The sequence below is a fragment of the Balaenoptera physalus genome (assembly GCF_965194825.1).
Source record: "Balaenoptera physalus genome assembly, chromosome: 7".
Taxonomy (NCBI): Eukaryota; Metazoa; Chordata; class Mammalia; order Artiodactyla; family Balaenopteridae; genus Balaenoptera; species Balaenoptera physalus.
The window spans coordinates 30930035-30956853 of NC_138886.1; the positions used below are offsets into that span (position 1 = coordinate 30930035).

Genomic DNA, 26819 nt, shown 5'->3' on the forward strand with positions numbered 1-26819 from the left:
TTGGACTTAGACTGGAGTCTGGGGAGCCTGACTTGCCAGGATCTTGGGCAGCCTTTCAGAGGGCACCAGAGGGGAAAAAAGTAGAGGGAAGCTGACCTACCAGAAACAGGGCTACAGCAGTGCCCAGGATGAAGCCCGCGATCACATCGGAGCAGTGGTTCCGATACTCAGAGACCCGGTTGAGGCCCATCAGGAAGGCTGTGCAGAGGGTCCCGAGGCACAGCACCGGCTTGGCCAGTCGACTGCTTTTCGTTTTGATTGTGCTTGTGATGTACATCTAGGTTAGGACAGAGACCGGGGAGTGACTGGCAGCCTCTGCGTACGGTGTATATACACACATGCACGGACATACACCAGCACACACAGACGGGCCTGCACCAAAGCAAGAACGATGAATGAATGTTCATTGGTCTCTGTGCTTTGTATTCTGGTGGGCGTGGGAACAGAAATTACAGTGACATGAATGACTGTATAATAATCAGGTTCAGAGCATGCAGTTTTTATGCAACAAACGAAAGAATCACTTGGGGTGTTAGGAAACCCAAATAAGAATCTCAGATGCCAAATAAATCTTCTATGAGAATTAATTTTATGGAGAAGACCAGGTAGATGAGTGGCAATACATTTCACTTTTTTGTGTCCCCCATAATCCTAGCAGATTCTTCACACTTTCAACGGATATAAAAGCATTGACTGATTAGTTAATTGACTGAATTAGAACTTCCAAACCAGTGTGTCACATAAATACATTTCAGTTGTGCTGGGAAATTGATTCTCACAATCCTTGGGATAGCGTGATCAGCCCTATCCATTCATTTACTCCAGCATGTTTTAAAATAAAATTTTCTATGTGGGCCACGACATATAAAAAGTTGGGAAGACCTGATGTAAGTAAAGGATGATGCAACTTATGACATGTGACTTGTAGGTTGTTCTTATTCCATTGTGAGGAGCTGGGTAAGACTCTTAAGTATTTCATAGGCTCAGTTACCAAATGTTTCCCTTGTGGCTTAGAGTTAGGAAGATGTGTCTCTTTCAAACAAGTAAATACTTTGTTACACAACCTTTGGTAATGGTTACAAGAAACCACTAGAGGGCGTAATTGAGCTATCATCGCTTCTTAACAAGTGTGCTAAATGAGTTTGCAACCCAGAAAAATAGTATGCCAATACTTAAATTACAGTCTATAGTGTGCTTGTATGGCCTGAGCACATGTAAGTTCACATAGATGCATTTTAAAGTATTATAGTGGAAACTTAATTTCCTAGAATGATCCTTCAACGCTGGTGTGAATACAGGAAGATGGGATTTTCTTTGTTACATGTAATAGATACCCTATAAAACTGTGGTTAGATCAGAGTTACATAAATTAGAGCATATCATTACACCATTCTGAGGCTGTGTAGGAAATGTTACTTAATATCTATACTAGATATATTTAAATTTAGTTTTTTATGCTTCTATATTGTTTTTTAATTATAGCCTTTATAAATCTTTCCTATAAGATTACAAACTATTAATAACATGGGCCTATGGTTAGTTAGTACTCTTCACAGCATTAACTAGTACTTAGGAAATCCTTGTTGAGTAATTTCTGAAAGCACACATAATAGGGGCTCGGGAAAATATTTACACAATTGGAATCTTGTATCAGGGTTTCTGATTATAGTCTGTCTGTGGGGCATGATTTGAATTGGATTACATCTGAATCCTTGAAAACATGTGCTATATAAGCATCTATTCTGAGTAAGATAACTTCTTTCTTCCCAAGAGAAATTTATATCTCACTTGATGAGACAGTAGTTTTTGATGAGTAACAGATTTATTTTTATAATGGTGGTGTAAAAATTGATTTCATACAATGACTTGAGTTTGATAAAATACAGAAAAAGGTGCAAGAGTACATTGCTTCATATAACTTAGGTCCTAGATAATCTAGGATACAAAACGATATTTTGAAAACTGGAAACTATGCCAAATGCCTGAAAAGACTTTGTTTAAAAAACACCTGGTGTAGATGTTTTTGGGGGGTGGGCAGTAAAGCCAAGAAACCTCACTGAGCTAAACTGGTCTGTTTGTAAATCGAGGCTTCTGTATTATTTATGTTCATGTTTCCTTAATATGGGGGTAGCTGAAATCACTTTTGACATGTATTCATTAAAGAGTAGATCTAAAAGAAATAATTGGACTTATTTTGGAAAATTGATCCTATAGATGTTATCCTATAAATTGGACAAAAAAGCGCCATTGTTTTAAAGAGAATATTCAGCAATTTCTTTCAAACTCTACTAAGCGGACCAGACCTGTAGCCAGTCACCTTTACTCCACCCTGAATGTATGTATTTGGGGCGATGGCATGGACACACTTCCATCAGAAGCAGACTCAGTAGGGAGTGCAGTGACTGTCGTTGGATGGGAGGGGACATGTTCACTGGAGGCGGGTCGAGGGCACACTCAGAGTCTCTGGGAAGACTGCGTAGTTTGAAAGGGGTCTTTCCTCTGCCTTCTCCTACCTCACCTTTCACTGAGAATCACTAGACTAGTCACACCCTGAATATAAAATAAGTTGAAGGAAAAGGGGTGTTTTCAGCCAATAGTCACTCATCCACAGGTAAATACACATGCTATCCAGCAGTGGAACCTTTGCACTGATCCCTCTACTTCTATACGCTCGGTTCTAAGGAAACAGAGGTCAGACAAAGGTGAAATGAAGTCATTTGCAAAGTGGATGCAATTAAAGAGCAGGAAAAAAAGATGGACACCATCATTCCTTCTATTTTAAGATGCGAGACACACTTTGGGCTTTCTCTGTGATGAGAGCAAAAAGTTTAGAATACTATACCCCAGTGGGGGCAGTCAAAGTTTGTGTGACCTAGGGAACAGTGAGAAGTAAACTTGTGGGTGTTGGGGGTCTTTTAGGATCACCCATCTGTCCTGGCAAAGTGATGAAGAAGAGCATTAGGAGGAGCAGAGGAAAGCCATGTCTTTATCCGGGTTTGCCGCACTGCCCAGGCAGGCATTCACACGAGGCACACACCTGCAAATCTGTAGACAAGCGTGAGGAATGTGTGCTGTTCTAGAACCAACCAAAGCTTTGGTAAAGAGTGCTGTTCTGGGCAGTGAGAGAACCCCATACCCGGTGCCAGGAGCCTGGGCCTCCGCTCTGACTCTGTGTTCTTAGCTATTCTCTGGACCTCAGTCTCTCCATCTGTAAAATGGGAGGATGTGACTAAGTGATTATCAACAGTCTTGCCAGAATTAACATCCTCTGGCAGGTCTTACATTGGGATGTTGAGGGTGGGGGCAACAGCATGATATAATAAAGGAGAAACATATTGTAACATGACTTTAGAAGTCACCAGAAGTAATGCCAGAATCGGGGGGAGGGTGGCGGAGAGACCCATCACAGCCAAAACTCCACATGGGTCATACTCACCGTGGCGTATAAGGCGGAGTAAATGCTCAGAGCAGCATGTTTGGAGGGAAAGGACCTCCTAGCCTTCTCTATCACTTCCAGGTCCCCAGTACAGACGTTCCCGTTGTTGATGAACTGTTGGTGCGCCGGGCAGTCTGCGCTGGTGTAGTTGGGCTTGCACACCGTCAGGAAGTACGGCGTCAGGTGCCCCGTGACCACTTGTCCGGCGTTTACAAAAATGTCAGTAGCGAAAAGCCCAAAAGCAAATACCCCTATGAGGAGATTTAAAATAATTAGGAAAGGTGACATACCCCATCGACTGGTTTTGTCCCTGAGAGAAAAACAGCGGTGAGAGTCCATACAACCTATCAGAAAGGTCCTCCCCAGAGTCAAATTGTCCCCTCACCTTTATCTTTCCAGGGAGTGGTGCCTGCTTCCCAAACCACTGTTTCTTCCAAATTGATGCAGTCACACTCCTGTTAGCATTTCATTATTTTGTATAAGTAAATTAGAAGCAGCATGTGCTAATGGAAAGAATTTGAATTTTGGAGTCATGTAGAGCTGGGCTCCAGACCCACCTTTGGTGACTCGTTCACAGTGTAAGTTGTTTACCTTCTCTGAATCTTGGTACCCTTATCACAAAGTGGTTGGGGGGAGTGATACCTCAGAAAGGAGTTGGAAAGATGAAATAAAATATGTGCAAAACACCCGCTGCATGCCTGGCATTAAGTAGTTACTCAACATTAGTTCTCTTTCCTTCTATAGAAAATATCTTCCCCCTGGTCCTGTTGGAAATGCAGATACTCCTTGGAGGAGTTACCATGGCAGGTGAGAGAATGAGGTTGTTACGGAGTCATCCCTAAAAGAGAGGAAAAGGCCACTCTAGAAACCTTGATTGAATTGGATGTTTCATTTGATGTTGGAAACAGAAAATGAGGAGGAAGAGTGTTAAAGATGAATGTTGGTGACTGTGTCAAATCACCACAAACTGAGTGGCTTAAACCAACACAAATGTATTGTTTTACAGTTCTGGAGGTCAGAAGTCCAAAATAGGTTTCACTGGGCTAAAATCAAAATGTTGGCAGAGCTGTGTTCTTTCTGGAAGCTCCAGAGTAGAATTCATTCCTTGCTTTTTCCAGCTTCTTGCCTTCGTTCCTTGACTTATGCCCCCGCTCTCCCCTTACCTCCCCAGCAATCATATCATACGAGCTCTGCTTCCATTGTCACGTTTCTTTCCCTGACTCACTCTCTTGCTTCTCTTATAAGGTTACATTGCATCTACCTGAATAATCCAGGATAATCTCAAAATCCTTAATCTAATCACACATGTAAATTCCTTTTTGTCATGTAAAGTAACACATCCACAGTTTCCAGGGGTTAGGACAGACATTTCGGAGCGAGGAAGGCGTTATTTTACCTACCATGCTGACTTGGCCTGCTTGGCCAAGAACCCTGTGGGTAGGCTATACTTCCTGGATTTTATCTGTTCTCTGGTAAATTCCACAGGAATATAGGATTACCCCCAACAAGCTTGAACATGAATAAGCAGAATTCCCTATAGGGAGTTTCACTGTGGATCTTTCAAAGCCTATACATACATCTATAGATTATCTGTGGACTGTTTTCTGTTAAATATATCGAGCAGCTGTGCAGAGCCAAAGTACATACAAGTCACTTGAAGAGATAAAGAAGACTTTTCAAGTGCGACTCAATTATGGGAGAAGTTGGCAAGTGTGAGAGGCAGCAGTAACCCTTGTAAATGTCAAGGATCTGCTATATTTTCAATTAAATTTCTATCCAATTTTGACTTCCACATATTCAATGTCTTGAATCTGCAAATTGTGCTGACTTCAGCACCTAAAAGTCAATCCATTAGAGCAGAAGCAAAGACAAGTTTGGCTGAAACCTTCATCCGGTTTCCATTTTGACCTGTATTGATGGTTATAATTTTCTTTTTTGTGGCTTTGCCAGTATGTGCTTTATCAGAATGAGAACTGGCTCTTTTAATACCTTCAGCCGGCTCACACTCACAGCGTCTGACCTCTGAGAGTAGGCATTCACTGATCATTCGTGGTAAATTTCACCCACAGGTTCTGGAAGTTGGGTGAGAAATTTTTTTACGTCTTCAAGCAAGATTCTCAAAGACCAGGTCCCTGGCTTTTTCAAGGGGCAGTAAGTCTGTCTAGACATACTTTTCCAGGCAACTAGGGTAACTTGTGATTTGAAAAGGGAAAAGTGACAGCATTTTCCTCTGGGATTTTATTTGTCAGAATGCTTCCAATTAGGGCGAATTCTTTCTGAGATAGAGGATTTCTAGGCTCCTTGGATAGGTGTCTGAAGTGCCAGGTCCATGGTCACAGTGAATCTGTGACGGGCAAATTTCCACTTTGCTGCCATGTGATATTATTGCTGAAAGTTGCTTTCCCATCTTCTCTTTGCCTCTCCTGGATTTTGTCTGCTTCTCCTGATGGCTTAACAAGCATTTGTTTTCCAAACATTTCATTCTGGTGTATTTGATGTACCTTCAGAAGGGCAGTCCCGGGGATTCCACTTGCCTGGCATGGGCCATGCCAACAAAGTGCAGTGGAAGCTGCAGCGGTGATTCACAGACAATGTCAGATCATACGGGGCTTTTGTAAGAAATTCCAGCTATTCCTCTGTTAATCCTGAGCTCCTTGTGTGTATGTTACAAGCCTCAGAAGCTAAAAAGAGCTGCTTTTGTCCTCAGAGTCAGGTAGAACACTGTTTATGGTCTCCTGTACTGCAATATATGATTTGAAGGAGATGCTTTTAAAGTGTCTATATATCCTACCTTGGTGTCTAAAATTCTTTAAGTGAGAAAATCTTTTTGAAATTTTAACAGATACATTTTTCATTCCTATAACCCTCCCTAGCTGGTTCTACTTATCTTATGGCTCTGCTCCCAGCGGTGTTCCTTGTTTCAGGGGAGCTGATCACATTTCTGAATGGATTTACCGCAGACACAAAGTCTAAAAGTAAAGCTCTTTTGGCTTGCCAGAGCTATGTGCTTGAGACGCGTACTGCTTTTTTTGTTTGGAATTCTGAAAAGACTTGGATGGGAAAACCAAGAGCCATGGTCTATAGGATAAGACCATTGAGTTTCTAAAATAAACCCTAGAATGGGGAAGATGAGGCTGAGGGTGTCTCCCGAGGAGACAGAACCCTGCCTGGTCTGGCTGTGAAGGAGTGAAGGGGCATCCCATGCTCCTTGCCTCATGCTGGCTGTCAAACCCCAGGGGCAGGGCAATAGAAACCTCCAGAATGATTTTTGGAAATCAAGTTGAAGCATGTCCTGTGCCTCCCAGGGGTGTAGCTCAGGAGCCCTGGACAACTTTTAGAGAAGTTCCACATCCAGCACAGTATCAGAGCTACAGGAGCCTGCGTTAGCAATGTTGGAGGGAGGGTCAAATTGTTTGAGCCCTAGGGTACCTCCCAAGACCCATACATTCTGGCATGGAATGGGCTAAGCACTTGTGAATTCCCACATCCCTAAGGGGCAAGGGGCATTAGAATGCTGAGAGGACCAGGAGGCTAGAAAAAATGTGGCATTAGGACAGAGACTGGCACCTGCTGATGGTGTTGTCTGCGGTCCATGTTTTGATGATACAGATCGCTAAGGTAACCTGAGCATGCCTCTTCTTTGTGGCCTAAAAGGATCTGACACCCATCAGGCAAGTCAAAGGATGAAGAAAGAGGAAGATGAAAGTGTTTAAAAAAAAAAAAATCCTTTTTACCCCCTCTCAGGGTTTTACCAGGATCCCTCTGATCTCAGACAGGACGTCTTTGGACAAATTAGGATCTTTGATCACTAGTAAATTAGGACATGTAGGTGAAACTCTGTGATCTGCTTCTTGCCAAGGAATCAGTGCAGGGTTCTATCCTTTAACTCAACCAAGAATGTAGTAGGGGAAAGTGGTAACGTAAGCAGGAAATGCATATGACAAAGATCTTCTCAGCCAAAGATAACTGGTGTACTGGCAAATGATAATAGGGCTCATATCAGGATCTCTTTAGGCCTCCCAAACAAAGAACTGGTCAAAATACAGAAACCAGACTGCTTGCTGCTGAGGCGGAGTCTGTTGCCTTCCACACAGGAGGCCTTCAGTAGGAAGCCTAGACCCAGGCCGCGGAGTGATAATTAGCAGGGACTGGTGAGGTGAGCAGAGAAAGGGATAAATTCCTTTTAGCCACAAAGAACCTGTGACTTTAGCTGGAGCCTCTGAACTGAAGGCCAATTATTCCATATTAAAGTATAAGTGTATAATTTTCCAGTTTAAAATGGCACTTTGCTAACAGCCTCTAATAGAGCACCTCTCAACTGTCCACTAAAACATAAACAATGACAGTGAAAAAAGATGGAAACTCATAGTGCCAACCTGAAGGGATAATCAGTGAGGGATTTCTGTCTCACACACACACACACACACACACACACACAGTTCACGGAAAACCCGAGCTTCTCCTCTGAAGACAAAGATCATGGGAGAAAACCTAGGGAGATTTCCTTTCTCTCCTGTCTGCCCCCTGAATCAGAGATCCAGGATTTAGACTGCTCAGAAAATAGGGATGCGGTCACTCCACTGGATGAGTTCTGCTCTTTGAATTTGCCTGGGACTGTCTCCTCTCCCCCCCTTATTCCTCTGAATGTATTTAGAGACACACTTTGGGACAACAGCTAGGCAGGAAGTGGCAGGGGCACAGGCGCTGGCGTCTTGCTCCTGAGAGGACAGACGCGCATGCTGGGCGCCATAGCTTTGCATGCACTGCGCTGTCATGGCAGTGGAGGGGTGAGGAGATGCCGGTTCACTGGAGCTGAGGCACTGCAGTAGGAAGCCTGCTAATTTGGGATTGGACGTAGCCCCGTGCACACCAACCTGCTCTTGAGCTTAAACTATGAAGAGTGGGCCAAGAGCAAGTCACGCTTCTGCTGAGGAAGACTGAGTGTGTATAGATCTTGCCCCACTTAAGACTGAAGAGGGAGAAATAATCCCATATCACATGGGGTCTTGGGGAAAAAATTACTCCTATTTTATTTTTATTTTTTTACATTGTATGGTCAATTTATATGTAATGTCTAAAATAGGCAAATCCACAGATAGAAAGTAGAATAGGTCAGGGGAGAAGGGAAAATAGTGAGTGACTGCTAATGGGCATCGGATTTTTTTGGGGGGATGAAATTTTCTGGACTTAAACAGAAAAAAGATGGTTGCTCAACTTTGTGAATATACTAAAAACCACCAAACTGACCGCTTTAAAAGGGTGAATTTTGTGGTATGTGAATTGCATCTCAGTAAAAATAAAATAAAATAAAAGAAATGATATGTTTGCATATTTGAGATATAGACTCAAATTCATAACTGCTATATGTATAAAGCACTTTTTTGAGTTTATAAAGTTTTTGTTTTTGTTTTTTATTGAAGTATAGTTGATTTACAATGTGTTAGTTTTAGGTTTACAGCAAAGTGATTCAGTTACACATACATACACATATATACACTTTCAAACTCTTTTCCCTTATAGGTTATTACAAAATATTGAGGCTAGTTCCCTGTGCTATATAGTAGGTCCTTGTTGGCTATCTATTTTATATGTTAGTAATGTGTATATGTTAATCCCAAACTCCTGATTTATCTCGCCATTTCCCCTTTGGTAACCATAAATTTGTTTTCTATGTCTGTGGGTCTATTTCTGTTTTGTAAATAAGTTCATTGCATCATTTTTTTTTATTTTTTTATTTTTTAGATTCTACATACAAGCAATATCATATGATATTTTTCTTTCTCTGTCTGGCTTACTTCACTTAGTATGATAGTCTCTAGATCTATCCATGTTGCTGCAAATGGCATTATAGCATTCTTTTTTATGGCTGAGTGATATTCCATTGTATAAATATACCACATCTTCTTTATCCATTCATCTGTTGATGGACACTTAGGTTGCTGCCATATCTTTGTTATTGTAAATAGTGCTGCTATGAACAGTGGGGTGCATGTATCTTTTCAAATTATGGTTTTCTCCAGATATATGCCCAGGAGTGGGATTCCAGGATCATATGGTAGCTCTATTTTTAGTTTTTTAAGGAACCTCCACACTGTTCTCCGTAGTGGCTGTACCAATTTACATTCCCACAAATAGTGTAAGAGAGTTCCCTTTTCTCCACACCCTCTCCAGCATTTATTATGTGTAGACTTTTTGATGATGGTCATTCTGACCAGTGTGAGGTGATACCTCATTGTAGTTTTTTTTTTTTTTTTACATCTTTATTGGAGTATGATTGCTTTACAATGTTGTGTTACTTTCTGCTGTATAACAAAGTGAATTAGCTCTATGTATATATATATATCCCCATATCCCCTCCCTCTTGAGCCTCCCTCCCACCCTCCCTATCCCACTCCTCTAGGTGGTCACAAAGCACCAAGCTGATCTCCCTGTGCTATGCGGCAGCTTCCCACTAGCTATCTATTTTACATTTGGTAGTGTATATATGTCAGTGCTACTCTCTCACTTCATCCCAGCTTCTCCTCCACACCCTACCCCGCCCCCGTCCTCAAGTCCATTCTCTACGTCTGCATCTTTATTACTGTCCTGCCTCTAGTTTCATCAGAACCATTTTTTTTAAGATTCCATATATATGTGTTAGCATACGGTATTTGTTTTTCTCTTTCTGACTTACTTCACTCGTATGACAGACTCTAGGTCCATCCATCTCACTACAAATAACTCAATTTCGTTTCTTTTTCTGACTGAGTAATATCCTATTGTATATATGTGCCACATCTTCTTTATCCATTCATCTGTCGATGGACACTTAGGTTGCTTCCATGTCCTGGCTATTGTAAATAGTGCTGCAGTGAACATTGTGGTACATGACTCTTTTTGAATTATTGTTTTCTCAGGGTATATGCCCAGTAGTGGGATTGCTGGGTCGTATGGTAGTTCTATTTTTAGTTTTTTAAGGAACCTCCATACTGTTCTCCATAGTGGCTGTATCAATTTACATTCCCACCAACAGTGCAAGGGTTCCCTTTTCTCCACACCCTCTCCAGCATTTATTGTTTGTAGATTTTTTGATCATGGCCATTCTGACCAGTGTGCGGTGATACCTCATTGTAGTTTTGATTTGCATTTATCTAATAATGAGCAGTTGAGCATCTTTTTATGTGCCTGTTGGCCATCTGTATATCTTCTTAGATCTTCTGCCCATTTTTTAAACTTAAATTTTATTTTATATTGGAGTACAGTTGATTTACAGTATTGTTTTAGTTTCAGGTATACAGCAAAGTGATGCAGTTATACATATCTTCTGCCCATTTAAAAAAAATTTTTTTATTTTATTTTTTTTAACATCTTTATTGGAGTATAAGTGCTTTACAATGGTGTGTTACTTTCTGCTTTATAACAAAGTGAATCAGCTATATGTATATGTATATCCCCATGTCTCCTTCCTCTTGCATCTCCCTCCCACCCTCCCTATCCCACCCCTCTAGGTGGAATATTACTCTGCCAAATTTTTTAAAAAATTTATTTATTTTTGGCTGCGTTGGGTCTTCGTTGCTGCGCGCGGGCTTTCTCTAGTTGCGGTGAGCGGGGGCTACCCTTTGTTGCAGTGCACAGGCTTCTCATTACAGTGGCTTCTCTTGTTGTGGATCACGGGCTCTAGGTGCGTGGGCTTCAGTAGTTGTGGCACGTGGGCTCAGTAGTTGTGGCTCATGGGCTCTAGAGCACAGGCTCAGTAGTTGTGGCGCACAGGCTTAGTTGCTCCATGGCATGTGGGATCTTCCCGGACCAGGGCTCAAACCTGTGTCCCCTGCATTGGCAGGTGGATTCTTAACCACTGTGCCACAAGGGAAACCCTCTGCCCGTTTTTTTGATTGGGTTGTTTGTTTTTTTTGATATTGAGCTGTATGAGCTCTTTGTATATTTTGGAGATTAATTTCTTGTTGGTCGTATCATTTGCAAATATTTTCTCCCATTCTGTAGGTTGTCTTCGTTTTGTTTATGATTTCCTTTGCTGTGCAAAAGCTTTTAAGTTTAATTAGGTCCCATTTGTTTATTTTTGTTTTTATTTCCATTACTCTAGGACACAGATCCAAAAAGATATTGCTGTAATTTATGTCAAAGAGCGTTCTGCCTATGTTCTCCTGTAGGAGTTTTATAGTATCTGGTCTTACATTTAGGTCTTTAATCCATTTTGAGTTTATTTTTCTGTATGGTGTTAGAGAATATTCTAATTTCATTCTTTTACATGTAGCTGTCCAGTTTTCCCAGCACCACTTATTGAAGAGACTGTCTTTTCTCCGTTGTATATTCTTGCCTCCTTTGTTGTAGATTAATTGACCATAGGTGCATAGGAAAAAATACTCCTATTTTAGACTATTATTGTACCGTTATGCTTCTTTTTTGTACCGCTTATCTCAGTAGGAAATTTATATGTGTGATTATTCAGTAATGTCTATCTCTCCCATTAGGATTGTAGAATATGCAAGCTCTAAAGAGCAGAGAACACATCTATTTTTGTTCAACACTGTATCCAAGCACCTAGTATCAAACCTGGTCCATAGCAAACAAATATTTGTGGAATCATGAATCAATTGCTGAAGAAACTTCAGAGAAGATTGACAGGAGAAGAGGGTAAAAGAGCATAGGAACTTGTCCAAATTTTCTAACTCATGTTGGTGTCTCACATCCCTGATTCTGTTGAACGTGGGTTTGACATGAAACCACTTGGCATGTGTGATGTAGGCACCATTTTTCTTTTTAATAAATGTCACAAAATCCTGCAGAGTGCTAGGTGTCTTAGCAAACAGAGGATCATTGAAAACTGGGGCTTTATAAGTGTCTCAGGAGTCAGAAAACTTGTAAATCATAGTTTGGAAATCAAAGCATTCTCCATTTTCAATGCAGCAAGAATGAGAAAAGAACCTTAATTTGGAGTCTGAAGATCCATGCTATATATATACAGGAAAGACTTCTTACTGTAGACATTTGTGAAGCACAAGAACCTGGAAATCATGATGCACCTGGGTACAGTTTTACATAGACATGCACATCTTTGGGACAAATTGCCCCATTTTTGATTCCGAGAAGTTGCAGTAGTTGTCAGTTTAAATATTAACACATGGGTACATGAAAGCATGGCTCCTACATATTTTTCATGTGGAGAAACTAACACATAGAATTAAAAAAAAGAAAGGATAGTGGAAAAGACATAAAAACAAGTTATCTGGGTTAGGTTGGTAATAGTACTCTCTGAAAAGGGGAGGGGACTCTTACTCCTTCCTCAGCATATGTTCTCAACCTCTTATCAAACATTTCTGAAAGAGGACTGCTCTCCTGTCTATGTTAGCAAAACAATGCAGTGAAAGAGAATTCAAGGACTGTGTTGTGTGAGATTAAGTATGGTTGAGCGTTTTCTCATTTTCAGAAGTTAATCACCTTTGTGAATCTTTTGTGGTAGTTCTTCTACAACGATGTTCAAAAAACATGGAAACACAGGCTCAACTCAATTCCTGGCCTTTATTTTAGTGGGAAAATTGATGAAGATCTTATCCCACACAAACAAGTACAAGCAAGTGGCATGTGGTCACCATTTTGACAGCAGAAGGGGGGACATCTAAGGAATTCTTATGTTCACTTTCCTCAAAGTACATTCTGATTCAATCACCAGGTCTTAATTCTAGATCACATCTTTGATCCAAGCACCATTGCAAATGGAATACAAGATACAAAGAAATGAATACAGTTCCTTTTTGCTTTTCTTTTTGCCACATCAAGGTCCCTAGTGGGAAATCTCAGTGGAGAAAGTAATTCTGCTGTTGCAAATGTGCTCTCAATTCAGCTGTGAAGATCTTTCCTTCAGGAAACAACCATTTCTTTAGAAAAAGAAGACATGTTGAAATGTTTTCTCTGTAACATGTTTTATGCAAACTAGAAGTTTCCTAATGAAGACGTTTTATCTGCAGTTACCATGTTCATCCCATTTCCTAGCAAGGTGTACTGAGCTGATGAGATGTTTAAATAAGACTGCCATGGATACTAGGTAATGAGGATAATAATGTAGCCAATACACTGCGCTTAGTATGTACTAGGTATTATTCTAAATGCTTTGAAATATTAGTTCATTTACTTCTCACCACAACTCTTTGAGGTAGACACCATTATCTCCATTTTACAGATGAGGAAATTGAGGCACAGAGAGGTCAATTAACTTGACCAAGTTCACACAGCTAGCAAGTAGAAGAGCTGAGATTAGACACTAAATAGTTATGGCTCTCAATCCAAACTCTTATTCACGACCCTCTAAGCTTGTATTTTCATGTACTTAAGAAAATATATGGGTAGGCATCAGGCCATGAAAAAGAGCACTTTAGTTCTCACCCACGCGCTGAGAAGAGGCAAGGATTTAGAGCATGCCCCCGATGAAATGTTTGCCTTGTCACAACAGAACAAGAATTCCTCAATATTTTAGCCAATAATTTTCCCACAAGAAGATGATAGAATACCTAAGATATGTCATCATTGAATGAGGCACTTTTCTCATCACTTTAGCAATGAATCTGACTTTGTTTCTAGTATAATACAAACACCATCAGTGCAAATTGATCTACACACATCAAATATTGTGCTTCAAGAAGAAGTTTCTGACAGAACTAAATACATCAGTTCCTTGGATAGTTAATTTCAAGGGTTCACAGAACAAGATTCTTGGGTCTGTCTTTCCTGTATATGTCACAGAAACACCAAAGGCTGACAGCAGTCTACTTGTCTGGATGTCATGGTTTTAATCTGAAGAATAGATTTTATTAAAATCAGTCTGAACCTCAGTTACTTTATCTGTAAAAGAGGTTTTAAATAGACCTAAATCACTGGGTTATTAATGCAAATCGTAGAAAATCATTGTAAAAAACATTTTGTAAATTGTGAGATCTATGTAGATATTAGGGACTCATTTTTATAACTGAGGGATGGGGATATCCTCAGTATTTCAAATAAGTTGATTATAAAATTATTTTGAAAACAGAGGAAAGAGATAAGAACCCTATAATTCTAACAACCTCAAACATATGTTCAACTCTGTGTGTTATTCATCCTTTGTATTAATAAAGCACCTTTTTTACAATACAATGAGCTGGTGGTATTTAAAGAATACTGTGTCATTACTGTAACTACGCATCACATCGTGGTAAGGGAAGAGGAAGAGTAATCAACCAGAAAAGCCCCCAAATGTTTTTATAAATGAAAGAGCAAACCAATACACTTCTACTCCCCCAAAGCATAAAGTTGCCTGATTTCTTGATAACATGGTTTTATCTCAACAGGAGGGTCTTTACTCTTCAGTCAGGACAGCTCCCTCAGGGCTTTCTGTCTCAAGGGTCAGCCTCCTCTCTCACTCTTGCTGCCTTTCAGTATCTGCTTCTCACTTCCCCTAGGCAGTGTGGATCCAAACGCTGACAGACAAAATCCTGAAAGTTCGCCCGAGGCAATGATAATTTTACAATAAAATGGCTGGAGGAGGATACAGATAAGTCTAGAAAGTATACCTAGATACAGACTAAATGTGGAGAGGGAAGATTTTCCATTCCTTACCTGCCAAGAAATCTAAAATCAGGCAATCAAAGCCTGGAGAGCTTCCAAATAACAGCCTTCAAATTCTGCCCTTTCTGATTCATATTTATAAAAGTATGAAAATATGGATAAGTATGATTCATATCAAGCTGTAGATCTGAATGCACCCCCATTCCCACCACCAGACCAGCCTCAAGTTCCATCAGCAGGCAGCTGCCAGCCCTGTCGGTGACCAGCCCGTACTGATCTGGTGCTGCTGCCTTCTGCATCAGCATTTCCTGATCGTTTTCATTATGTTCTAATAATTTAAATTATTTTCAAAGCACACACTACTGTATTTTTCTTTTTTAAATTGAGGTGTGAGTGATATGTAACCTTATATTAGTTTCAGGTGTACAATGCAATGATTCGATATTTGCACATATTGTGAATTTTATTTTTTTTTATCGTAGAAGACTTTGAAACTGCCCTTTATCAGTTGTTGGGAGTCATTTCTGATATTCAGACAGTATTTTTGTACCTCGCTGTGCCTGATTTTGTGGTATGTAATCTTGCATAACATAAATATTAATAAAACTTTATTAATATTCATAAATATTAATAAAACTTTATTAATGTTAATAAATATTAATAAAACATAAATAATGACTTTTAAAAAGTCTTTGAAATACTTTTTAAAACCTTGACAGCAGTGGATTTCGACTGAGGGTGATCGTGTCCCCAGGGTCCATTTTGCAATGTTTGGAGACATTTTTGGTTGTCACTAATGGAGGAGGGGGTGTTACTGGCATCTGGTGGGTAAAGGCCAGGGATGCTACTATGTATCCTACAGCCTACAATGTAGGATGTCCCCTCCTCCACACAGAAAAGAATTAACTGGCCCAAGATGTCAACAGTGCTGAGGTAGAGAAACTCTGCTTTACAGCAAATAAGTTCACTGAAGTGCCATGAGTTTGCGCTGGTTAATCTGAAAAGTGCTAGAGGAAGCAGCAATCTTTAGTCCTTTTAGTGAGTCCTTAAGCATCAATCTTTACTTGTCCTTCTACTTAGTCCTAAGCAGCTCAGTTAGACCTTTTATTTGAGTCCAGCCTCTAAACACTGGTGCTGGGAAGGGCCCTCAGAAAAGGGTCACTTGAGTTTCATGACTAAATAGCGTTCCTCTTGACAATTAGAGTAACTTACAGAGTTCTGGGCCAGGAGTCTTGTTTGGGTCTGTAATGCTCTGGTTCAGTGAGGATGACATTCACAGCGGAGCAGGCTTGTTCTCTGCACTGAGCTTGATCCCTGGTTATGCCTTTGAAGTCAGCCAAGGCTCCCAGCCTCAGCACGCCTCCCCTGCCTGCATCCAGAGCCAATCCTGGTCCCTAGTGGGAAGCACCCAACATCTTCGTCTCAAATTGTGCTGGCTTGGCTGCTCATGGGGTCTAGAGACTGAGGTTCCCTTTACTCCCTAAGATCCATCCTGGCTTTCTCCTCCTCATCTATTTACCTAGGCTTCAAATCTGGTTCTTGTTGCTGAGTTCTAGAAATATCTCCATCAACTTATAGGCCCATGCCCTGCCTTGCTTTTGACATTTCTCTTTTAATGTCAAGCCTCTGGACTCGGAACTAAAGTCGGGTGCCTGGGCACTGCAACTGATTTTTAGACTATGCAGCCAAGGTCAGCTTCCACAGTTAGCACATGGAGCTGGCCTAGTTCACTGGGCACCTAGTTTCCTGGGATGGTCACTGTCCTGCTATGAAGTCGCTGCCAACTCTAGACGATTCTCACTGTAGGGCAGTCTTTCCCTTCCCATTTAAAATTGCATATCTGCCTCCACAAACCCCCTATTTCCTTTTTCTACATTATTTTCCCCCATAACACTTACCTTCTCACAAACACTATGATTTACATCTGATTTATGATTTTTAGTTTAATGCCTGGCTTCCCCCACTAGAATATAAATTCAATGAGAGCACATAAATCTCTGTTTGGTTCAGTAATATGTCCTCAACACCTTAATCAGTGTTTTGCATATGGTACATGCCCAAAAAATTACTTGCTGAAGGTTGAAAATATGATCAGTCCCCCCCCCATTTATAATTATAAATACTGAATGCAAGTAGAAATGGACTGATTGAATCAAATGGAGTGTCCTTTCAGATAAAGTACATCTAAATGACTTTCAAAATTGAGAAGGATTTTCTAGTTCTTGAAAAGGCTGAGCTTGTCTCAGGGTATGAATTCTTACAACCATAAAACACTGTGACCTTTGAGGCTGCATTTAAAATATTCATGCTTCATTTAGATCACACTTAATTTATGGCAATTAATTAGCATTACATGAATTAACTGTTTACCATGGTACTTTCTATTCTGTCCAGTGCTATCTAATCCTTAGACCTGACCTAAATGGCCTAAGACTTGCTTGGTATTTAATTAAATTTTTATTGGAAGTAATAATGGAGCAACTGTGTGATCCCAAATGAAAAGCCCATAATAAACAGTTTCTGGATGACAGGCTATTTTAGGTGCCAAAAGTCAATCTAATCTTGGTATATCTGGATCAGTTTTTTCTTTAACTCAAAAGAAAATTATTCAAGAAGGCAAACAAACCAAAAACCCTCATGAAATTCTAATGCTTTTTATTCATACTTTCAGTATTAAATTAAAAAGTTACTATTTAATATTTACAAGAATATGATTACTCAAGTATATTTGTGAATGACAAGAATTTAAATGTGACTTCCTTATTTTGTCTTTGTTGCTGAAAAGAGAATGTACAGGTTTATCTCTTTTGGGAACTTAAATCTGTGTATGGTGGTTGTTCAATTTAATGCATACCGAAGGAACTGATACAGGAAGGGAAGGAATGGAGAGACAAAAATGAGGAAAGGGAGAAGCCTTAAATATGTGTCACTAATTTGACCACATTTGTTTTGATAAAACGTTGGTCAAATTTGTTAGTTCAGGCAATTTCTTTCCTCCCTTCCCACATCACATAACACAATGTGAGAAATTATACAACAGTTTAGAAATGGTTACAGAAGTTAACTATGAGGGTTTATAGCTGAAGCCTGGGAAACCAGGCATCTTCTTTTTGTTTGTTTATTTGTGGAAGTATAGTTGATTTATAATATTGTGTTAGTTTCAGGTATACAGCAAAGTGATTCAGTTTTTTCTCTCTATATATTTTTCAGATTCTTTTCCATTATAGGTTATTATAAGTTGTTGAATACAGTTCCCTGTGCTATACAGTAAATCCTTGTTGCTTTTTTAATACGTAGCGGTGTGTATCTGTTAATCCCAAACTCCTAATTTATACCCCTTGCCCTTTCCCCTTTGGTAACCATAAGTTTGTTTTCTATGTCTGTGAGTCTATTTCGTCCTCCTTATAATGATGAGAACCTTGAGGAAAAAATTTATTGTTGGATTTGTGAATCAGAGGAATTCAATCCTCTCTGTCAAGGTCAACACAATTAGCATTTGTCTACAGGAAGCGATGGTTTAATTTGAATGTTTTCCCTTTGACTTGGCTATTGCCATTTTCTCAGTTAAAATTTACTTTGACTCTGTGGGGTGGGGTGAGGGGCTATCTGTTCAAGTCCCTGCCACACAGTCTAGAGAAGACAGGGAATTCAAGAGCCAAGGTGCCACTTTCAGCTCTGCTTTCGACGCCAAACACTGTGTTTAGAGGACTTGGCCATCCTTTGGGATAGCCTCTATTTTTGCCACTCCTCCCAAAATGTCTAGCCCTTTTACTGATTTTAAAATTATACATATTTATGATTTAAAAAAATTGGAAATTACAGAATAAAAAGCAAAAAATAAAATCATTCACCTATTAACCTACAACTCAGGAATAACAACAGTTAACTTCTACATTTCTTCAATCTCTTTTCTATGGGATACATGTACACACACACAAATACGTACACACACAAATACATGTTCAGATACATATACACACATACGTATCATGTTGCATTCTTTTTATTTAGAAATAATCATAGGTTCCTAGTGTCTTGACTTTTTCCACATAGTGTTATATCATGAATATTTCCCCTTTCATTAAAAATTCTTAAAAAATACCATTTTCTGAGACTGTACCTTATGATGGTAGCATTATTTGTAAAAATTATATTATTGGATGTTTCTAATTTATGTTATGACAAAATAATTTTAGTCCATAAAAATTAATTTACATTTCTGATCATTTCCTTAGGAAAGATTATTTGAAGTAGGATTTTGGGTTAAAAAGGAGGCTTATTTTAAGGCTACTGAAATATACTGTCAAATTGCTGTGCAGAAAGGGTATATCAACTTAGTCTCACTAGAATTGTACTAGAATCCCAAGTTTTTTCTCATCCTTGACAGCATAAAGCATTATTTTTTTAAAAAATATTTTGCTAGGCCACTGAGCATTTTTGCAATGCGAAGCTGATTGTATTTGTTGGGTAACACTGTTGATAATGGGTTCTAGAATAATTACATAAACTGCAAGAGCAAAGTCATGCCATTTCAGCTTAATTAGAATAGTTAGCTGAAACAGTTGTTATTTTCTGATGCCATCTGCATGGTGTGTACTTTGGTGGCTACTGGGCTAGAAAAAAAGACTGTTAAGATCTTTACAATAACATTTCTAATGCATTTTATTACCTTATTTAATTTTTTCAAAGGAAACATCTCCATCTAAAGGATCTTTACTTCAAGTAATATGTTTTTTTCTCTTATGGAAAAATTTAATCCACAGATACTAAGAAAAAGTTACCCATCTCAAGATAGACCCCTCCCCCCATCTTCAACTCTCCTATATGAAAAGTCAGAATAGACTTTCTTAGAAATTGCCTTATTTATGTACCTTAATCTTCTAGAACTAAGCTGAAGAGAGGTAGTAAAGTTAATTAAACAGGAGGCAAATGAATATTTAAGAATCAGCATTTATGGAAGCAATTTTAGGCAAATCTATGATTTAACAGAGTTTAGTTTTTGCTCTTTACTCCTCCAAAAAAATTACGGAAAACCTACTATGTGCCAGGCATTTTGCAATATGCTGTTGATACAAAGTGAAAAAGATATAGTCCCTGCTCTGCAAGGGATCACAAATTACAGTAGTCCCCCCTTATCCACGGGGGTATGGTCCAAGACCCCCCAGTAGATGCCTGAAACTGTGGATCATACCAAACCCTATACATACTATGTTTTTCTAATACATATATACCTATAATAAGGTTTAATTTATAAATTAAGTACAGTAAGATATTAACAACAATAATAACAAAATAGAACAATTATAACAATGTACTGTAATTAAAGGTGAATGTAATCTCTCTCTTTCAAAATATCTTATTGTACAAATTTAATGTCTTTTCTATCTTAACTAAGCACTTACCATGTGCTGTGGCTGTAATTTTTGCAGTTTGAGGTGTGACAGCAGAACTAACATGTATTACTTTTTTCTTCTTTACAATTTCACAAACAGAAGATTTGTTCTTACTGTTCAACCTCAGCATGTGATTTTTTTCTTTCCTTATTGAGAACTTTTACCTTTTCACTTAAAGAAAGTGCTTTACGGCTTGTCTTTGGCATATCCAAATTGCCAGCATCACTACTCTTGCGCTTTGGGGCCGTTATTAGGTAAAATAAGGATTACTTGAACATAAGCCCTGCCATATCATGACAGTTGATTTGATAACCAGACGGCCTCTAAGTGACCGACGGGTGGGATAATTTGGACAAAGGGATAATTCACGACAGAGCAGGATGGCACAAGATTTCATCATACTCAGAATGGAGCATGATTTAAAACTTATGAATTGTTTATTTCTTTAATTTTTCATTTAATATTTTTGGCTGACTGTGAGTAACTGAAACCACGGAAAGCAAAATCATGGAATGAAAACTTAAAAGTTAATTATTACCATCATCTATTGAAAACTGGGTGTCAGGCACTTTATCATAGTATTTTTCATGCTTAGAAGATCCCTAATACAGGCATTATTAGCCTTACCCACACACTCATAGTCCTTGGGAACAGTTACTTTATCCCATTTTATATCATATTCTTCATCTGCACAGTTAGAACTGTAACCTACTTTATAGGGTGTTGGGTGGATCCAACGAAATTATAAAGTGTCTAGTCCAGTGTTCTGTATAATAAATATTCTCGCCTCTCCTCTTGTCTTCCTTGAAGCCACTCTGGTAGCAAGTGACCAAACTCTGGATGTCTTTGAAAGGCACCATTGTTTGGAATAAGTAAACTAGGTAGAGGTGACATCATATGGATGAGGGTATACCCAATGAGCCGACTGCAGACGCCCACAGGTCATTCTGCAAATACCATCAGTAAATGCCGAAGACTATTTTAATGTTAAGGGTTACTTCTTTTAACTTAGGTTTTCTTAGCCCTCCCACTCTACTACTTCCCTAACTCCCATGCCAATGTTAGAAGTTACTGCATATTTTTAAAAAATTTTATTGAAGTATAGTTGATTTACAATGTTGTGTTTAATTTCTGCTGTACAGCAAAGTGATCCAGTTATACATATATATTCTTTTCGTATTCTTTTCCATTACGGTTTATCACAGGATATTGAATACAGTTCCCTGTGCTACACAGTAGGACCTTGTTGTTTATCCATCCTATATATACTAGTTTGCATCTGCTAATCTCAAACTCTCAGTCCTTCCCTCCACCCTCCACCCCACGACCATGAGTCTGTTCTCTATGTTTGTAAGTCTGTTTTTGTTTCATAGATATGTTCATTTGTGTCATATTTTAGATTTCATTTATATGTGATATCATATGGTATTTGTCTTTCTCTTTCTGGCTTAGTAGGATAATCTCTAGGTCCATCCATGTTGCTGCAAATGGCATTATTTCATTCTTTTTAATGGCTGAGTAACATTCCATTGTGTATATGTACCACATCTTTATCCATTCATCAGTTAATGAACATATAGGTTGTTTTCATGTCTTGGCTATTGTAAATAGTGCTGCTGTGAACATAGGGGTGCGTGAAGTTACTGCATATTTGATTTTGATAATGATCATTTGCTCATGACTTGAGGAAATTCGACCCTTTTCTACAACAGGAAGAAAAGGATTAAGGATAACCAAAGGAGCTGTGTTCTGGCCCTCACTTTCTCAGTTGTCAGTTCCATATGTTCTAAATGGTATCATGGCTTGTTTTAGCACCATGTTGATACTTTCAGAGTTTTATCCTGGCTCCCATGAACACCTGACCAGTAGGTATTTGCAGGATCTCATTAGAACACTAATAGCTACTTACTGAGTACTCACCGTGTAGGAACTCTGAGAGATCTATATTCCTACCTTTACTCACATACACATTCATTCCCATATTTATAATCATTATCCATATACCCTCAGGATTTTTATAAAAGTTCTAGAAGGAGGGTTATAGAAAATGTCTTAATTATTCCTCATCATGAACACTAATAAAACTATTTGTTTTCCAACTTTGGAAAGGCATTCTTTTTAAGACCTGATGGATTAGATTTTCCATACTTTTAAAAGTTCCTTGTATAACAAAGTTACCGGATAGGAAAGTTTTGTCAGGAAAGTTGATTATTTCTAGTTCATTTTACTGGTGTTTCCTGATGCTGTACCCCCTTGCCTGACTCAGCTAAAGGGTATATGGCAATATCCAGTCAATATTAAAATATATGTCCCAAGGGAATCTCAGATAAGTATTGTGTAGGCAAAAAAAATCAAAGTTGAAATCATTTGTAAAACAATTTAGTAAGTATTGCTTCATTTTAAGGATCAAAAATTTGACTTGGCACCTGGATCAGGCTCAATTTCTGTACTTCCTGGAAAACCCCCAAAACAACTCTTGCTTTTAAAGTTGATGCTTCCATAGCTTAGGTTATTTTATCAAGTGTGTTCATCTTCAGTAAGTTTAGTAAGTTTTACCTATAAGGGAGGGCTTAGTCCAACATGCCCTTGTACTCACCTATGAATCTTATGATCCTTCGGAGTAAGGGGTTCAGGTAACAGCATTCTCCGGTCAGAATTGTTTTCTCCTGGGCAATCAGAGATTCTCTGGTTGACTTTATGAAATACATGGATATCTCACCAATAAAAATCTGGAGAAGGAATGTTGAAGAATTGTCAAGTTGGATAGCTGTCTGATAAAAGAGACCAGTAGCTTAAGAAAAAACTCAAAACTTCTGAGGCTTCACAATTATATTAGAAGATATCATGTTGGAGAGATGGAGAGTTAAATAGTAATTTGCAGTTAACTCTTTAAAAGTATTAGAGAAAGCAATAATTGATAATTTCAGATAGATTTCAGGCTATAATATTAAATTCTAAAGTCATATTAAACCTAAGTTGAAATAATAAATTGAATAATAGAATCTATGATAAGGCTCACTCAGGCTGGATTTGAATATTTTTAGCTGAATGTGTGCATTGCAATGATGCAGAATGACTGGGACAGCCCAGGAGGGTGTTATACGCACCCATCGCAATATTACTTCATTATGTGGCAATACTACCATCTTTATTTGAACACATTTGCCTGATCGATATTCTCCTACTCTGAACTGGTTGACTGTCACACCTTTATGATTGGCACCTCTCGTTATCTTGAACTAATACACGTATATTACCATTTAAATCATAATGCCTTTGTGTACATTGTAAGCTTCCTGATGACAGGGACCATATCTTATATTTCTTCGTTATGCTTATAGCACCCAGCGTACTGTATTCCCATTTAAAATAAGGATCTGGCATGAGGGAAGTTGTCACCAACTTTGACACTGCCACGACTGAAGACTGAGAACCTTCAGTGAATAAAAAGTTAATAATTACCACTATCTATTGCAAACTGGGTGTCAAGCACTTTATCATAATAGTTTTCATGGTAACAAAATCCCTAGTGTTGGTAGTATTACCTTTGTTTTACTGGTGAAGAATGAAAGTTCAGTGTAGTTAAGTAACTTACCCTGCAGAGCATACAACTGGCATGTGGAGGCACTGGGATTGGTATTCATTGGTCCACATTTCCCACCACATCATATGCCACTTTTATTTTCTGAACCCTCATTTCAATATTTCCCCAGAAGAATGTGATCTTATAATTGTTCTTCTTTGCTATGCGTGTGCTTGTGGTTTTAGATAAACTTCATCAATGTTTTAAGAATTCCTATGCCTTATACTCTTCCTATCATTATAGAATATCGGTTTAGATGGATCAAGATGCCAACGTCATGAATGGCACATGAGAGATGGAAGTTAAGTTATAGAATAGTAAAACTGGAATCGTCTACAGATGTTTTCCCCTTCCTTTTATGAGGGAGGAACCCGAAAGTCTCAGGGACTTGGCCACACACAGCCAGACAGTGTCTGAAGCAGCTCTAGCAGGTGGTCTATAAATAGGTACTGTTAGCCCATTGTACAGATAAGACACCTGAGGCGTAGAGGGGTTAAATAATTTGTCCAAGGTTGTCGCGAATCCTAGCTCTGAAGCCAGGAAAACCTGGCTCCAGAGCCCTTTCTCTTTTTTTTTTTTTTTTTTTAAGGCATTGTTTACTTTGTTTATTTATTTATTTTTGGCTGTGTTGGGTCTTCGTTTCTCTGTGAGGGCTTTCTCTAGTTGTGGCAAGCGGGGGCCACTCTTCATCGCGGTGCGCGGGCCTCTCACCATCGCGGCCCCTCCCGTTGCGAGGCACAGGCTCCAGACGCGCAGGCTCAGTAATTGTGGCTCACGGGCCTAGTTGCTCCGTGGCATGTGGGATCTTCCCAGACCAGGGCTCGAACCCGTGTCCCCTGCATTGACAGGCAGACTCTCAACCACTGCGCCACCAGGGAAGCCCCAGAGTCCTTTCTCTTACTGCTGCTACACTTTTACTCAGCAGTGATGCAATAAAATGTTTGTTGAATTTGTGTTTAATGTTGACAACATAGAAAACAAAACAAATGCAATATGCTTTAAACACTAAAAAATGTAGATGATATTAAAGTACAAGATAGAATGGTGTAATGGAAATAGAACTATGGGCAAGTCAGAATGGGATGGAAGTTGGCAGGAAAAGACTGAGTTCAGGGTCAGACAGACAAATGATGGGCCAGCATGGATCACCTTGGCAGGTGCTGTCTATGTATGTCTAAGAATATTTTGTGCTTGACGTCCTTTGGAATTAACAATGAGTTGATGCTCCATCAGGTGAAAGTATTTGAATAGTTTCGAGAACTCAGCCCTCCCTCTTTTCTTGTTAGACCTATCTCTGCCAAAACAAGGTGCCACGGGGCTTTGTTTGTCTCCACTGCAATTATGGCACTGCATTACTGTTCTTTATCTTAGTGAACAGATGGGGATAAATTCATGCATAGTCGGGTACATGAAATAGTATTTCCTTGAGGGAGCTTTCTCTGCTCCCACAGACTAGCTTAGGCATTCATGTTGTACGTGAATCTCTTACCTTGTGTTTCTCCTTTCCATTTCTATCACAAATTACAATGATAGTACGATTACATACTATCATTGTTATTCCTTGTTTTGGAATGTCCCACATGTCTTATTCCAGTTATGCCCCCAGGGCATAGCCCAGTGTAAGGTACATAGTAGTTATTCAATGTTGAATGAATTAAGCATATCAGATTAATGCAGGTTTTTTTGAATACAGGTTTAACGAGGTAGACTATAAAGAAACTTTGCCATGTCCCCTCAGGAAAAGGGAGATCCTACCTTGTCATTGTTCCCACAACGTATTACACAGATCTCTATCCTGACATCTACCCAATTAATTGCAATTATTGTCTGTATGTCCCTCTTCATTTGACTATGATGTCCTTATGGGAAAGACTTTTGCCCTTCCTTGCATGGTAACTAGAACAGGGACTGGTATATAGTAGATTCAATCAATATTTGTTGAATGAATAAAAGACTGAATCGTTAGAATATCTATGTATGGGTAGAACCCTCTGACCTTAACTTCTCTGAAGATTTCTCTGCAGGGAATTCCCAATATGGACCAGAAAGCATGCAATTTTTGCTGTACTGCTTAGGAATATAGTAAAAAATTAAGGATTAACTAATACAAAGTAAAGTATCTCTTTTAAACTAAATTTACTCATATACTCATTTTGCATTCAACGATTTTGGAGACGGAGCACCCATTCTGCCAGGAATTGTTCTAGCATGGGAGACGCAGCAGTGAACAGAGAATAGTGGGGGAGACCACAGACAAATAAACTAGTAAGTATATCATGTGATGTTGTGAAATGACATGATTAAAAAGTAAAGCAGGGAAATGGGATGGAGAGTGGTAAACACATAGGAATAAGAAAAGAAATAAGCATTGCTTGCCTCAGCCATTTCAGAAGCCCAAAACATCCTTACTCTATAAGAGAGAAGAAAATTCTAGAAGTCCTCCATTTAGTGAAGGTTGGCACTACTCACACAAGAGGCAAAAAAGCAAGAAAATGTGAGAGAACATCTACACAAAACATGTTCTTGTTAAAAATACACATGTGCACACATACAGATCTAAACAAAAGCACTCCAAGGCATACCAAACAAAACTTGTGAAAAGGGTATGGGGTTCAAATAAATCCATAAGTAAAATGTCCTAAGACTCTCATGTCAAAGGTGATAAGCAGTATAAGAATTGATACTATTGGGACTTCCCTGGAGGTCCAGTGGTTAAGACTCCATGCTCCCAATGCAGGGGGCCAGGGTTTGATCCCCGGTCAGGGAGCTAGATCCTGCATGCCGCAACTAAAATCAACAAACAAAACAAAAAACAAGAATTGATACTATTGGTCAACAATATTCAAATCACAATTGAGGTATGAAATACAAA

The 26819-nt window shown here is 39.1% G+C and overlaps 1 protein-coding gene and 1 long non-coding RNA gene across 9 annotated transcripts in view; one reads left to right on the plus strand and one right to left on the minus strand.

Moving 5' to 3' along the window:
- Positions 1–26819, plus strand: part of LOC309663975 — a 129778-nt gene that overhangs the window by 16606 nt on the left and 86353 nt on the right. The window lies entirely within an intron of this gene.
- PLPPR1 (phospholipid phosphatase related 1) overlaps positions 1–26819 on the minus strand; it is a 274835-nt gene that overhangs the window by 9848 nt on the left and 238168 nt on the right. For all 8 annotated transcript variants that reach the window (XM_082468763.1, XM_082468756.1, XM_082468758.1 and 5 more), the window contains 3 exons: positions 22961–23093; positions 3437–3687; positions 101–277 (listed from right to left, as the gene is read on the minus strand). In XM_082468763.1, coding sequence (XP_082324889.1) covers positions 101–277; positions 3437–3687; positions 22961–23093 — 561 coding nt within the window. The remainder of the gene's footprint in view (positions 1–100; positions 278–3436; positions 3688–22960; positions 23094–26819) is intronic.